Source organism: Alosa pseudoharengus, unplaced genomic scaffold (assembly GCF_046254945.1).
Source record: "Alosa pseudoharengus isolate Yale_2024_CS ecotype anadromous, Long Island Sound unplaced genomic scaffold, YU_APseudo_1.1 YU_APseudo_1.1_scf_13, whole genome shotgun sequence".
Lineage (NCBI taxonomy): Eukaryota > Metazoa > Chordata > Actinopteri > Clupeiformes > Clupeidae > Alosa > Alosa pseudoharengus.
The window spans coordinates 23121510-23137156 of record NW_027468598.1 but is presented as its reverse complement, the minus strand read 5'-3'; the positions used below and the strand labels follow the sequence as shown (position 1 = coordinate 23137156).

At 40.6% G+C, this 15647-nt stretch overlaps 1 protein-coding gene across 1 annotated transcript; it reads left to right on the top strand.

The window, feature by feature from the left end:
• The first annotated feature begins 5686 nt into the window (after positions 1–5686).
• Positions 5687–8030, top strand: LOC143121348 (olfactory receptor 56A4-like). The gene is made up of 3 exons (XM_076281706.1): positions 5687–5772; positions 5891–6083; positions 7983–8030. Exons 1-3 carry the CDS (start codon positions 5687–5689, stop codon positions 8028–8030), a joined length of 327 nt encoding a protein of 108 aa, XP_076137821.1.
• The last annotated feature ends 7617 nt before the right edge of the window (positions 8031–15647 follow it).

Below are 15647 nucleotides of genomic sequence, written 5' to 3'. Positions count from 1 at the left end.
TGCTGAAGGAAATCAACAATAAAATCAGTTTGGTTTGACACTAAAAGTACTTACAATACTTAGTCTGTGTCTTAGATGAAACTAAACAAAGTGATGACATTAGAGCAATTACAACAACGTTGTCAGAATATCTGGTACTGTATGCTAGATTGAGATCCATATCCTATAAATTTGGCTGCTGCTAGCGATTTTAAAGCCCTCTTGTTTTGAGCCCTATTGCCTCAAGGATTGGCCTCTCTTGAGGAGACCTGTTGTCCCAGCGGTTAACTGACAAGAGCTCATCTTCCCGGTATCTAACCTGTAATGGTATCAAATAATTTAAGTTATATAACAAGGATTGGTTACACTTTACTTGACAGTGTCGACATAAGAGAAACATGTCACTGTCATGAATGTGTCATAAACAAGTCATAAACGTTTATGACATAATGCTTCTGTCATTAAGTGACATTCGGTTTTTGTCATAACAAGTTAGGGTTAGGATTAGGGTTAGGGTTAGGTTTAGAGTTGGGGTTAGGGTTAGAGGTTAGGATTAGGGTTAGGTTTCATGTGTCATGACAGTGTCATGTGTTCATGACAGTGTCATGTCACTCTTATGTCGATACTGTCAAGTAAAGTGTTACCCAAGGATCACTGCAAAAATGGAAGATCTAGTAAATTAAATCAATAAAACTCAGTGACGCTCACCACTCTGGCTGTTCAGAGGATGCAAATCCTCACTCAAAATAATTGTGTGTGTATATACAGTATATGAATATGGTATAACCCATCTAATTTTAAATAGGAGAATTCTCCGATTTAAAGGGTAGCTTTGGCCGATTTTACATGGGGCCCTGTTGTTCGAGGCCACTGAGTACTGTTGGTAGGAGAAAATGATGCTACATAGCTCATCTTATCCTGCTAGTGGCTAGCACAGGCAGATGGCTACAAAGCTGTGCTATGGGGACATAATTTAGATTGTGTTTGTGCCTCTTAAAATATCATTACAAGTGCAGTGCCACATGAACAGGATCTTTACGAGACTCCACTATATGTGTTACCTTAGTAATTGTGAAGAAAGAGTATGCCTATAAATCCAGTGTTTGGACTTCAGGAAGCAACCACGAGAAACAGAGGTATGTGACTGCATATACAAACTTTTAAACACACACTGATTTAAACACTCATGTTGTATGCCAACTTCGTCGTCTCCCCATTTAGCCATCAGTTGGTCCCTGTCTCGCCGGCGGGACAGTTACCCCCCTCCCCAACCTCCCCCCAACATTCTAAATAAATTGTATACACCATATTGCTATGTAGCATAGTAATGTTATACACCATTTCAAAGCTTTGGTTCTTGGGAATCCAAAAATGACAACTTTTTTTATGTACAATCTGTATAGTGCTTTACATTTTCAGATTAATTTCATTATGACTCAATTAAATTTGATCCAAAATGCCCCCCTCCCCCTCCTCTGCTTTTGGTGCTACCCTGACTTCTGGCTGCAGTGTAGCTGCAGTACCATAAGTAGATGCAACATATTGGGTACTGAAATATTCACAAGAATCCATAGAAATTGAATCTTCATGTTGTATTATCCAATATTAGTTGTACAGATGTATAGTTCATCTTATACACACTCATTGAACCAACAAAGTAAATGCAAAAATAGAGACTTTTTTGAAATTATTCCATATTTTGTGTAGTCAGTCTATATCAGAACACCTGACATACAATCTAAATAGTCCACAAGAAGTCTTACCTTTCATTTGAGACCAGGATTATGTTTCTACACAAAGGGGTTCATGTGCAGTAAGCATTTGAGTGTCAGTATGCATTTTGGATAACAAAAAGTCCTATGGGGAGTTTCCATAGGCATTTTACAAAATGCATGAGCATACCTTGGCAAATAATGGTCTAAAGCACTCATATTTTCATTCTATATTGATCTACTTTTGCACACAGCCTCACAAGACCTGGTGCTAGGGCTCAGTTGTGTTTCTAAGGGCTACCAAGTGACCCAGAGGGCGGAAATGTGGTCAGTTCAGAGATGCTTGTAATCCGGCAGAAAGAAAAAAATATATTCTAGCCTCTGTAACTCTGTGTGAGTACATCACACAGTTATTTTGACTGTTTCCTATGAAAACTACAGGTTCTCAGCTTTCTATAGAGGTCCAACATTTGATGGTAGGCCCCAAAAGAGGTGGGAACAATGCCCTTGTAAATAGGCACAGTGCAATTTCAGGCAAAAACTTGAAATTTGTATGGAGATGTGGTTAAAAGTAACCTGACACAATACTTTCTACATGTTCTATATTCAAGCTATCTTTTTATGGAGAAAAGTTAAAGGAAAAATCTGGCGAGTTTCCACATAGATCTATATTTCTTGAACCTCTGGGGGCATGTCTGTGAATTCCCATGTACATGCCCCCAGACTGTAGCGCTGTAGCATGCCTAGCTGCATTAGCTGCTGGCTGTAGCAACTCAAGCTAGGTAAAACCGATTGTTTCAGTTCACTCGGTGACCTCATTTGATCCATACTCACTAGAATGCAATTGGTTGTAACGTGATGATGTGACATGGTTCACAATTAGTGTCAATATCCATTCTTGCCGGGTGGGAGACCTACCTATTATAACGACTTTGAATGACTGCTATTTATAGCACTTTTTCTGTGTAGCCTACATAACGGTCAGAACATATTTTTTGTATTGTGCCTTAATTTATTACGTCTATGCTGTATGGCTATGTTAGGTGAATGATTCACCTATTACAAGTTTGTTTGCCATCAAATTGCCTTCGTAAAGGTTATATTAAGGTGAAAATCTTGCATAGTGTACCTTAAAGAAAAACTCTCGCCAAAATGCATCCTAGGGTGTTTTTGTGAATGCACCTGAGTCAAACTTTAGTTTAAAAGCATAATTAGGCTACGTCCGAAGCGCCACTTTTAAGCTTGTCCGCATTGTCGTTTTTGGGTGAAATGGAATGGGAATCCTAGGGGCACTATTTTGATACATGATCAGAAGTGGACATCTCATAGTTTAGCGTTACATTGACTATAGAGGAATGAGCATCTGCTGTAATGATCAAGCCATGAGGTTGTATGCCAGGCATCACTAATGTATGTAAAACTGTTGTTAGGCAGAAACAACTGACTAGACGAAATTAGATTAGTGTCAGATCCTTTGTAAATAGTGAGCAAATAGATCAGCATTAAAATCCCCGGTAACACTTTACTTGACAGTGTCAACATAAGAGTGACATGACACTGTCATGAACACATGACACTGTCATGACACATGAACCCTAACCCTAAACCTAACCCTAAGGGACTGTACGATATTTACCGGCGGGGGAGGGCCTAAGATAATTTTTTAAGCCTTAGGGGAAGGCCCAGGAGAATTTTTTTGGCCTGGGGGGAGGGCCGAGGAAAATTATTTTTTCCTGATCCATGATATTTTTTTTCCCTGACCAATGATCCGTTTTCGATATTTTAAAAGGTTTGTAGGCCAAAACATGATTCACGTCTCTTTGACAGAGTGGGCGAGTCCAAAAAGTCGCAACCCTACCTGAATCTCTACATGGCGTCTAGCAGTGTTGCGCGGTCTGCCCGAAATTAAGCGGTCGCCCGAGGATGACCGCGGTCCCGCGGTTATGAGTCATAAACAAAATATTTTAATGATATTCGGTTCATTTGCGGGCGGGTCAGTTAAAATTAATTAAATATATATTTTCTACAAATAGGCCTACTTAAAATATCACGAGAAGGCTAGCATCAATACAGTAAAGCATCAATACAGTAAAGTCAACAGTAAAGAAGCTGAAGATGCGAGTTAAAATAATAAAGACACCCCTTCAGGAAAAGCGATAGCCTATAGGCTATGAGAAATATTGGGAAAAGTTCTTAAAGAAGATGACAGTAGTACAAGTTATGGTCTAGGCCTACTTCTTGCGAAGCCATTTAAAAGTATGACAGCCAAAACGGGCAGCCTGCAGGAATAAATGTTATGGCACAGACTACACAGCCATATCTACCGGTATGTATAGGTTCGCGCATGCATAAAAGTTACCTTAGTTCGTTGTGTTTGTGCCTTTAAACAGTGGATGTGTGCTTCATTCAGCATTATAAACCAGTTCTTACGCTAACGTTTTGACCAGCAATGTATCTCTCTTGCCTACCTTGCCTCACCATTTCTGTTTTCGAAAGAAAGATGTATGTCCATGGCCTTCAAATCTTATTCTATTGTTCTAATCCTTGGTGGTTGCGTGCGTGCTTGAGCTCTTATTTTTTAATTCTCTCTCCTGCGCAAACATTATGTCCTGCATGCCTACTGCGTGTAGTTCTACTGCATAAAGTTTCGCAAATAAATTAGTTTGTTTTACAGAAATGGCCTACTGTCACACTGCATGCAGGCTATAACCAAAAGCACACATTTTGTAATTAAGCGGGTCGGATCGCGGGTCGGGTATAATTCTGTCCTAATTAATATTCGCGGTCCGAGTTGCGGTCGGGTTGATTAAAATATCGGGCGACCGTGGGCCGCTTGTGACCAAACCCGCGCAACCCTGGTGTATACCCGTGTGTGTGTATGTGTGCTTATGACATTTGCTGGCCGTTTTAACCTTGTAAACGTCATTTTTGACCAGTTTTATTTGATTCACATAGGGGGGAGGGCCTCTGGCACATTTACACTTTTTAAAAGGCCTTTTAAAGCTAAACTATGATGCAGTCTCGCTAACATAATTGGCAAGCATCGCAAAATGTTGTCCTTATCCATTACCCCTTAACTGTTTTACTGTGTTCATTTTACAAACTCAGATTGCAGAAACCAGCAAGGCTCAATGGGGTGTGTCCAATTATGACATCAGATGAGATGACGTTTAGTTTTGCTCTCCTGTCTTTAGGGGCGGAGTGGGACATTCCCAACATTATTTTAGGGGGGAAATCCAGGGGTACTTGAAGCATGTCTCTGTCGCTCCTCTAAAATCTTCAGTAGTCTGTACCCATCTCATACGCATCTCATAACCTGCATGTCAGGTCATCATAGTTGTTACCACGTTATTACCAGGGCTGTGGGGATCGTGAGGGGTTGTAATTGCACAGTCTGAGCTGCTGGAGGGTGCACCAAAGAACTTAAACCAATATCCTGCCCTTTTTAAGATCACACTAATCAGCTGGCCTCAAAGTGTTACCCGCCGACTGGAAATTCCCCCGACTCTACCGGTTACCACTCCGCTACCGCCTGCCTTTGTTTTTGCAGGATTGACTTTAAACGTGACCTTGATGAACAATTGGTGATGATCCCACCACACAGTTAAGACTGAATGTTTGTACAAAGGGAATCAAAGAATAGCACAATGATCAACAGAACTGTGAATATTTTTGTGGAAGCTTTTAACATGACTGGTTTGGACGTAGAAGGCCTTTATGTGTTTGTTGCTGCTGCAATTCTCAGTTATTTATTTGCTCTGTGTTCTAATTCACTTATTATATTTATCATAGCTGTCCATGTACAGTTGCACCAGCCAATGTACCTCCTACTGTTCAGTTTATCTATCAATGAGATTATAGGTATAAGTGCCTTGATTCCACCAATGGTCTATAACCTGCTGTCAGAACACAGACTCACAAGTTTCTTTGCATGTTTGTTTCAGGCCTTAACACTGCATTTGTATGCTGGCTCCTCTTTCCTTATATTGTCAGCAATGGCTTTTGATAGATACATAGCTATATGCCATCCTCTTGTATATCATGCAATTATGACCAAATCTACTGTTAAATATATCTTAATGTTATGCGGCTTAGTTAATTTTCTTTCTGATAGGGTGTCTATTTGTGCTCACCTTGCGTTTCCCATTTTGCTCGACACATGTCCTTAATTACTTCTGTGACAATATTACAATACTCAGGATGACTTGTGCAAAAGACATCACCATAAACAATATTTATGGTTTATTTATCTCAGGCTTTTATCATGGAGTTTGTTTGTTTTCAATTGTGTTTTCTTATACATTTATTCTAATTGTATGTTTGAGAAATAAGGACCCTGATGCTAGATCAAAGGCTTTGTCTACATGTGTTACGCACTTCCTTGTGTTTATGGTCTCTGAATGCACATCTGTTATAGTTATTCTTATATACAGAATTCCTGAAAGCCCTCTAAATCTTAAGAGGGTCATGGGAATAGCATTTGTAATAGTTCCTTCCTGTTTCAATCCAATCATATATGGAGCCAAAACTAAAGAGATAAAGCAGAGAATAAAACAGATTTACAATAAAAATATTTCATGGAATTGCTCTAGGAAAACCAAGACTGAACATTGAACACAATACATAAGTTACAAAAAGCAAATGAAAGCCTTTAACATGAATGGTAAAACGTTCTTCAATTTATAACTGTCACTTTACATTTACATAAGCTACCACGTTTATCCAAAATAACTTTCAAAAGCAGAATAACATTCAAGCTGTCGTGCAAAATTAATCTATCAAAAATATTCACCAGCTCTGAGGCATGAATAAACTACTCATTTAGTGTATGGATATTGTCAGCAATGGCTTTTGATAGATACATAGCTATATGCCATCCTCTTGTATATAATAATGTATAATAAAATTTCAAATGAAAAACCTACTTTTGACACTGTAAAGATAATGTTTAAAGTCTTCATTCTTGTCATATTGAAATACAAATGTAATGTTAGAAAACAATAAATGTATGTGAAAATGTTTTGTATGGATTTTTAATCCAAACATTGCAAATGGCTTCTCAGTTTTCTCATTTATAAGTGACTCTTAAAAAATAGGGATTGCATAAATCCACTTATTCATGCCAGACACTGATACTGATGCTGCAACATTGAGGATCTGTTACTGATACCAATCCAATACCATAGTTTCGCTCTTAAAATATCTAAGCTGTTTATTATACATTTGTCTTACACACAGACATCCCAACCTGCAATAAGCCATTTCAGGGAGGTACCCCCCCCCCAAAAAAAAAAAAAAAAAAAAATAAATAAATAAATAAATAAATAAATAATAAATATAAAAAATTACTTCTTAGATACTGAAATAGTGATGAATAGCCTATTTTTTGTTAATTAATTGTCCCTACTCAGCACACCAAATAAGGAAGGCCTATAGTTAGAAAGTGTGATGATAAAATATGTAGATTTTGGTAGTTTGGTCTTTATGTAGCCTTGGCAAATAGCCATCTAGTAGGCTAGTCCTGAATAATATGCACATGAAATGACACTTGTTAAACTCACCTAAACATGTATTTTGCAATCATTTAACCCGCCATGGGCAATGCTAAAGTCACTGTTACAAACAGTGCAAAATGCAAGACTATCGTTATTTTGAACTCCTATGACAAGGGTACACTTTCGTGTAGTCTGATGTGGAATGGGTCTTTTTGGGGGGCACTCTGCCTCTGCCATGACGCTCCTGTTCCTACTGAACTGAACTGAAACAGGCCAATCAGGATGCTTTCTGTCTTGAACAGGCACCCACGCACTACCTCCCTCTCTCTCTCTCTCTCTCTCTCTCTCTCCATCCCCGTCGTGTGCGCGCTACACTCAGATGCACACACGATTTGAGGTTTCGGTCTCGTGTGTGCGCTCTTGTTTGCTCTCTCTAGATTCCGGGAGATTTTATCTAATTTGCAGGCATCAAGGAGCCGTTATCAATATGCGGGAGACTCCCTAAACTTCTGGGAGACTTGGGATCTCTGTACACATACTTTTGGAAAGACCGTAACAGGTTCACTCCAGTATTTCAAAGGAATGATGTCTCAGCCACAATAGCAAGCAGTTTATTATTCTTAGTGCGGTATGCACCTCCGGTTCCAAGCCCGAATCCCTAACCATTTAGGCCAAGACTGTCCCTTTTTTGAAATGCATAGATGGGGCCTTAGCTCTCCTGAGACAAGCTAGCATCTGCATATTCAATTTTTTAGATGACTGGATGTTGATGGCTCCCTCTCCAACAATCCTGCAGCACCACCTGATGGCCACACTTAGTCACCTTGGTTTACAGGTGAACTGAGAGGAAATGTGCCCAACAGCTACCATGTACCCTACAGCTACCATTTGTTGGACTTGAGATGGACAGACGAATGATAGGCAAGTTCTGACACAAAAGGTAGGTGGATATCCGCAAAAGATGCACAGTGTGCATTTCTGCCTAAAACTGCTGGGTCTGCTCGCAGCTGCATCAGCAGCAGTGTTGCTCGGTTTACTGCAGATGTGTAATCTCCAAGCCTGATGGCTGAACAGTCACTGTGTCCATCTCTCTCAGGACAGCACAGGCCACTCAGAGTGGACAGGCAGCGCTGGAATGCACTAGCCTTCTGGCGTTCCCCAAACTCATTGTGCACACTGTATGTCCATGGGGAGGGTGAACCACAGACACTTCATAACCACAGATGCCTCTCTCCATGGCGAGGGAGCTGTGCATGAGGGACAAACAGCCAGCAGGCTCGATAGGTCCCTGTGTCCCTGGTAAGAGTGCTCCAGGCCTACACTGATCGGACACTCCCCGCTTCGCAAGACTGAACAGTTGTTCATCTGCTATTCGCCTTATTCACACAGCGGCCATTGTAAACCAAAACGAGGCTATGGGGTCTATGTGTTCTATGCATTCACCAGTAGGTGGCGAGAACAAGTATGATATAGTCAGTGCACCCCATAGCCTCGCTTTGGTTACAATTACCGCCGTGTGAATAAGGCGAATGGGACTCCAGACTATTAAAACAAAGGCTCTCCCACTGGTTGGTTGAGGCTATTAATCTAGTGTACGAAGCCTCAGGTGTGACCAGACTGAACGCTTGCGAGCCCTCTCCATTAGGAGCGTGGCTGCCTCTTGGGCTCATTTCTTATCAGTCATTTGTGTGCAATAGCACCCAGTGATGGTTCTCAGTGAATTACGTGACCATCGCCCCAATGAGGACTGCGATATGTGTTCCCATTGGTTAACGTTGTGAGAACTTGACTGAAAAAGAACATGAGATGGTCTAAAAGAGGACTAGTTTATTGTGGAGTGCCCTTATATAGTGAAAGGCCTGCGAAAAATTCCCTAAAATAGTTGGTTGGTAATTGGTTCCGATCAATGACGTCATGCAGGGATGACTTCCCCTTGTTGTCCCCATCTTGTGTTTTCTTTATGACACGGTTCCCCAAAAGGTGGCTGCGAGAATCAAATGAGTGAAAAAGTAGATGAGGCAGAGAAATTGGTTATGGAAAAAGTCATACCCTTCAAAGAGGGGTTAATCTCAAAACTGATACTTTGGTCAATGATTTATTACCCCTTTGCTGTGTATAGTGCAATAATGTTTATTTTCGCCATAAGGCTACAGTAATGTACATTAGTTTAGTGGGCCCCCATAGAAACACAGCACAGTTCAGTGGTGTGTGCCTGATGAAATCAGATGACGTATTCCGATTTGCTCTCCTGTGTTTGTCTTTGGAGAGTTGACTGTATAAGTGACCTTGATAAACCACTGACTACATCACATATTAAAAGAACAGACTGGAACTGACCGATCACAGATGTTTATTGGAGTCAGGGAACATATGTTAACAAACGTTCTGCTGTTTTTTGACTTTTATATGAATGTACAAATTCTAACATCACTTCAGACTGTTGAACCTCTTTCAAATCCCTGGGTGAGAAAACGACCAAATATGACAGACAACAGAACTGTGAATGTTTTCCTGTCGGTTTTTACAATTGGTAGCTTTGACTTAGCACCCGAAGAGACCTATGTTACTGTTGTCATTGGAATTCTAATTTATCTATTTGCAATGTGTGCTAATTTGCTTCTTCTAGGAATCATAGCTGTCCATGTTCATCTGCATCAGCCCATGTACATTCTGCTGTTCAGTTTATCTTTCAATGACATTATAGGTGTGAGTGCCATGGTTCCACCAGTTATCTATAACCTGCTGTCAGAATACAGACACACAAGTTTCCTTGCATGCCTGTTTCAAGGATTATGTATACACTGGTATGGTGGTGCCTCTTACCTAATTTTGTCAGCAATGGCTTTTGATAGATACATTGCTATATGCCACCCTCTTAGATATCATGCAATTATGTCCAAAAGTGCAATCAAGTATATCTTAATCTTTTGCTGGTTCATTAATTTTGTTCTGGTGGGGTTTGTATTTGGGCTCACATTGCGTTTCCCATTTTGCTCAACAAAGGTCTTGAATTTTTACTGTGACAATATGTCAATGCTCAGGATGACTTGTGCAAAGGACATCACCATAAACAATGTTTACGGTTTATTTATCACAGGCTTTTATCATGGACTTGGTCTGTTTTCAATTGTGTTTTCCTATACATTTATTCTAATTGCATGTTTCAGAAATAAGGACTCAGATGCTAGATCAAAGGCTTTGTATACATGTGCTACACACTTCCTTGTGTTTGTGGTCTATGAATGCTCTGCTGTTGTAGTTGTTCTTGTATACAGAATTCCTCAAAGCCCTGTAAATCTGAAGAAGTTCATGGCAATGTCATTTGTATTATTTCCTTCTTGTCTCAACCCAATTATATATGGAGCAAAAACAAAAGAGATAAAGCAGAAGATAAAACAGTTATACAACCACAAAATATTTCACAGAAATGCTTTGGGGAAACCAAGACTGAACACAGTGAACACAATAACTGGGTGAGCCTCATTTGACATCTTATGCAAAGATAGCAAATGGTCCTTAAATTTTAGCATATATAAAGTATGTTTTATGTATAAAGTATGTTCATATGTTTATGTTTATGTGTTTTATGTGTTTCTTGGCAGATAGTTTTATCCATAGTGACTTACAACAATTCAAATTAACACATTAAAGTTAAAAAGGCATGACCCTGTAAACAGAATTAATTAATTAGATAATCTAATAATTAGATTAGGTTTTCTGAATACAGAATATTCTGTAAGTGTTTCAGATAATGTATGTCAAATCTACTTCAATTTGTGTAATAGGCTAGCCTGGAAAATCCAGTCCCTAGTAATCTAGAAAGATTAAATGTCTAACTCTTGATTTCCAGGGTAGTAATAGGCAGGAGGACCATGTGAAAAGAAAATATGACACAATTTTATTGTTGTCAAAATGTTTTGTCAAAATGGTCTTTCCCCAGAGGGAAATACTAAATGTCATCTCAGAGAAGCCAGTGCATGTCCATGTTTATTCTCTAATTTCTCTGTAATTGTTGTCTATGATAATTGTGAATGAAATGTAACTTTTAAAAAAAACAAACACACAATTGAATTTGAAAATATTTTAATGAAATGTAACTGAACGTTAAAAGCATTCATTCTTAAGTTGTCCATTTTTCTCTTTTGAATGTAACAAAATTGTTCGTTTGCCCTCTTCCACGGTCCGTGTACTTTTGCGTTCATTCAGTATTCTTATTAAGTTAAATGGAAATGAAAAAACAAGTGGTATGTGACTTTTTGAGGTTCTATATTAACTTGCTAAATTAAAAGTATGTCATATCTTGACATATTCCAGGGATTACAAAGACAATGTTGACTTAATTAATGGATAATGTAAAATGCAAAATGCAATAAAGAAAAATAAAATGTAATTCTGAAAGTGTTATTTGGACAGTAGGCTACCTAAAAGAGTAAAATGCAATAAAGAAAAATAAAATGTCATTCTGAAAGTGTTATTTGGACAGTAGGCTACCTAAAAGATCTTCACTAGATGTTCTGCAACAATGGCTCCTTTGGTTGCGGCCATATATTTTCACCGGATCGGATTGGTCTCTACAAAAGTTTAAACAGCGATGCGCGGTTGGCTGTGCTAATAGCCTACGCTACTTCTGTTTGCTGACAAGTTCCAACCGGCGCATCATGTGACAGCCTAGCCTAACTCCTCGCTTGAGTTGGTGAACATCGCAAAATGTACACTATACACTCATCACAGAGCGTCCACGTCCTGCATGCGCCGATGTCTGTGACGCGCTGTGAAATGTCTGCATGCATCGCATGGTTTGGCAATAGGTCACAGATTATGTCTGTAGCCTTTATGCCTCAAGAGATGCCATATCATTCAGATGGCCACAATATGACCCCCCCCCCCATCAAAGAATTAGCAAAAACCGGCCTCGTTTCTAATTCAAGGTCTATCTAGTTCAGACCTAGCCTAATCCACTGTCCAAATAATGCGGTTAATGACTTTTTCTTTATTGCATTTCACATTATCCATTCATTAAAGGCACACTATGCAGGTTTTTTAGCTTAATATGCAAGTTTTTTAGCTTAATGTACCTTCATTTACCAGCTTCAGAGTCATTGGAATGGTTATATTACTTTTTTCGGGTTGAATGGTGGCCGTCTCGCTTCCCCCTAGCGCCTGTGAGCGGAAAAACCACCCTTGCAACTGTGGGCCGGTGGGCCGACGGCAAAGTCCTTTTAGGCAAGTCCCTCCACTCGGCGGCCATTTGACAATGCTTTTTGGGCACTCGTCAGGCATCCATTTCATCAGAAATGCGCGTGCGCAAGGCTTCACGACACCAATCTTGCTCCAGCGGCGAGATCACAACACATGATTGGCACGATGTCTTCACAACACACCATATGATTGGCTCAATGTATTCACATCACACAACATGATTGGCTCAATGTCGACGTTTTGCCGAGGAAGGGGTGGGATATGTGTAGACAACTGCCATATTGGCGTGACAAACTAGCCCCATGCATTTCTATGGAGTATTTTTTGAGTGCTGTGTCTCCACATTAGAAAGTCTCTGCCGACGGCCTCAGTGTCAGGAAATGTAACGAGTGTAACAAATTGCTTTACTGCATTCAAATACACATACACGCCAGGCACCGGCTAGAAAAAGGTAGCGATGGAGTTTCTCAGACATTCGTCATGACAGAGCAAGCGAAAAATAAGAAAAAAACGGGGGGAAAAAACAGTAAGGAAATTGCCAATACTGCATAGTTTACCTTTAGGTCAACATTGTCTTTGCAATCCCTAGAATATGTCAAAATACAACATAATTTTTATTTAGCAAGTGACTATAGAACCTCCAAAAGTCACATAGGCTACTTGTTTTTCCGAAATAGAATAATGAATAAACGCAAAAGTACACAATCTTCAACCAAGACTAATTTCATTAAATCATTTCATTTTGTGTTCTCAGTTTTGCCCAGCTTCTGCAGAGTACACAGACGAACCCACACTGGCTCTTATTAGTTGTTTGGAGGGCTGTGGCCTATACTGGTTAGCGCTTCAGACTTGTAACCGGAGGGTTGCCGGTTTGAACCCCGACCAGTAGGCACGGCTGAAGTGGCCTTGAGCAAGGCACCTAACCCCTCACTGCTCCTCGAGCGCCGCTGTTGTTGCAGGCAGCTCACTGCGCTGGGATAAGTGTGTGCTTCACCTCACTGTGTGTTCACTACGATTCCATCCATTCCATCACGGGATCAAAAGAGTATATATACTTATACTTAGTTGTGTTTGCTTCTCAAAAAGATGTTGGCCAAAGGCATATTTCTTATGCATGTCCCTCTATAACTCATAAAACAATGCACAGTGTCCATATCTCAATATAATATAAGATAATCTGATAGCTCTACAGTAATATGACCTTGGTAAACAATTTATAACGTTTCATTAATACAATCTTTAGAGAGAGAAGAATCCTGAATAGGCCCCATTCCTAGGTAAAGGCCAGACAGTTTCCACACCAGTAGTCTGTGGTTCCCTCTGGTGGTCAGGGTGGGTGTTTGACGTTTTAAGCCCCCAATGCCGTCTTCCAGGCAGCGCTGCTTGGAAGGCACTAGGATTAGGGTTAGGGTTAAGGTTAGGGTTAGGTGCCTTGAAGTTGACGGTTGCAGTGCTGCCTTGAAGTCGACAGTGGAGGCTTAAAACACCATTGAGCACTGAGGTGCAGCGAAATGAGGCGTTGTTAACTATTATTTGAAATCAGTCTCAGGGATTGGAGAAGGCTGGATCGATAATTCGCTGTGAGGTGAAAATAAGAGCCAGTTCCTTAAACGTGACAGGGAAGACTTCATAATCCACACCACAGTAGAAGATGTCAGGAAAAGTTAGTTTTTATGATTTGGAATTTGGCCTCAAAGAGATACAAGTAGGAAAATAGGATACAATAAGGATAATAGGAATACTTCTCTGACCTCCTGAAGATAGAATGACTACCCTTCCTCAATGCTCTGGTCTCACCTTATGGTCTGTTTGGCCAGGGCAATGCCACACTAAGACAGATACAAAAACGCCCAGAAGGATGCTGCTGCCCTTCAGTCGCTGCTGCCACGAAGAGTCCCCCCCGCTGACCCACCACCTGCTTTGACACTGCTGACTGCCACAGCTTAGAGGCCACGCATACGGCGACACACAGCGTCAAGACCTCCTACTCCGCCTTCTCAACAACCTCGATGTGAGGCATTCCATCTTCCCCCACCCCCTCCGCCCTCCGGGCCGTGGTCATGGTCAAGAGAGGACGTTGACATCAGCTGTCCAGATCCACGTCACATGGCTCTGCTCAGGCTCGCTCCTGACTATGCTGGATGTGGGCTCAAATCCAGTCAAAAGCTGACATTCGTAGGACTTGATCTGGAATTCATGCTAGCCAAACTCTCTGAAGAGACAGACAGACATATCACAGTGCTTGAGACATTTTCATAAGGGCCACACGGTCTCCATGCTTCAATGCCTGAAACTGGTCTGCTTGCTGCAGCCTCAGTAACAGTGCCACTCGGCCTGCTGCACATGCACGTATTCCAAGTCTGCCAGCCACAGTGTCAATCCCTCTCGAGACAAACACAGGTGGCTGACAGTGGACGACATTGCTGGTCAGCCCCCTGTTCGTGGCTGGGGTGCTGTGATTGAGGGATGCACTGCCAGAGGTGTGTTGATACCGTCAATAAATCACCTCTACGGTGTTCATTTTAGGACATCCTGAGATCTCAGTCTCAGGTGTCAGACTGAAACGAAAAGGCACCAGGTCTTGGATGAAAAGGCATCAGGTCACAGGCGAATCAGCATCAGAGTAACCTAAAAGTCAGTCAGTCTCAGAAAAACCTGTCATCTTCAGACAAAACGGCATTAGGTTTCGGAAAAAATGGTCTTGGACCATTTTCTTTTTTTTTTTTCATAAAGAGTGTTTCATTTTAACATACTGCTTAGGTACAAAATACAACATCTTTCAAACTCCATCAACTTAGTCAACTCAAAACACAGAAATACTGTGTTTGATGTGTGCATATTTTCCAAAATGATATTCTTTTTAATTGGACTGACATAAGACTATATAGATTAACTTTATCCATTTTTAAATTCTCTAATAACTTAACATCCTTGATTCATTTCCTCTTCAGTGTTTAAACAGTCCTTGCTTTCAATGTGCAGTCACTGTGCCCTGTCAGAAACCATCACTGGAGGATGCTGTGGCGCAACTGACCACAGTGCCTGCACCACACTCGGGTTCGTGTGCCCACAGAACCACTATTTTTTTATATGAATTTAGAACTGCTAGATTAACATTATTGGAATGCTAAAGATGTCTTTACGTTTCAGCCATGGGCTCAGGCTACAGTTATGTACATTAGATTAGTGGGCTCCCATAGAAACACAGTTCAGTGGTGTGTGCTCGATGATGAAATTAGATGACGTATTCCATTTTGCTCTC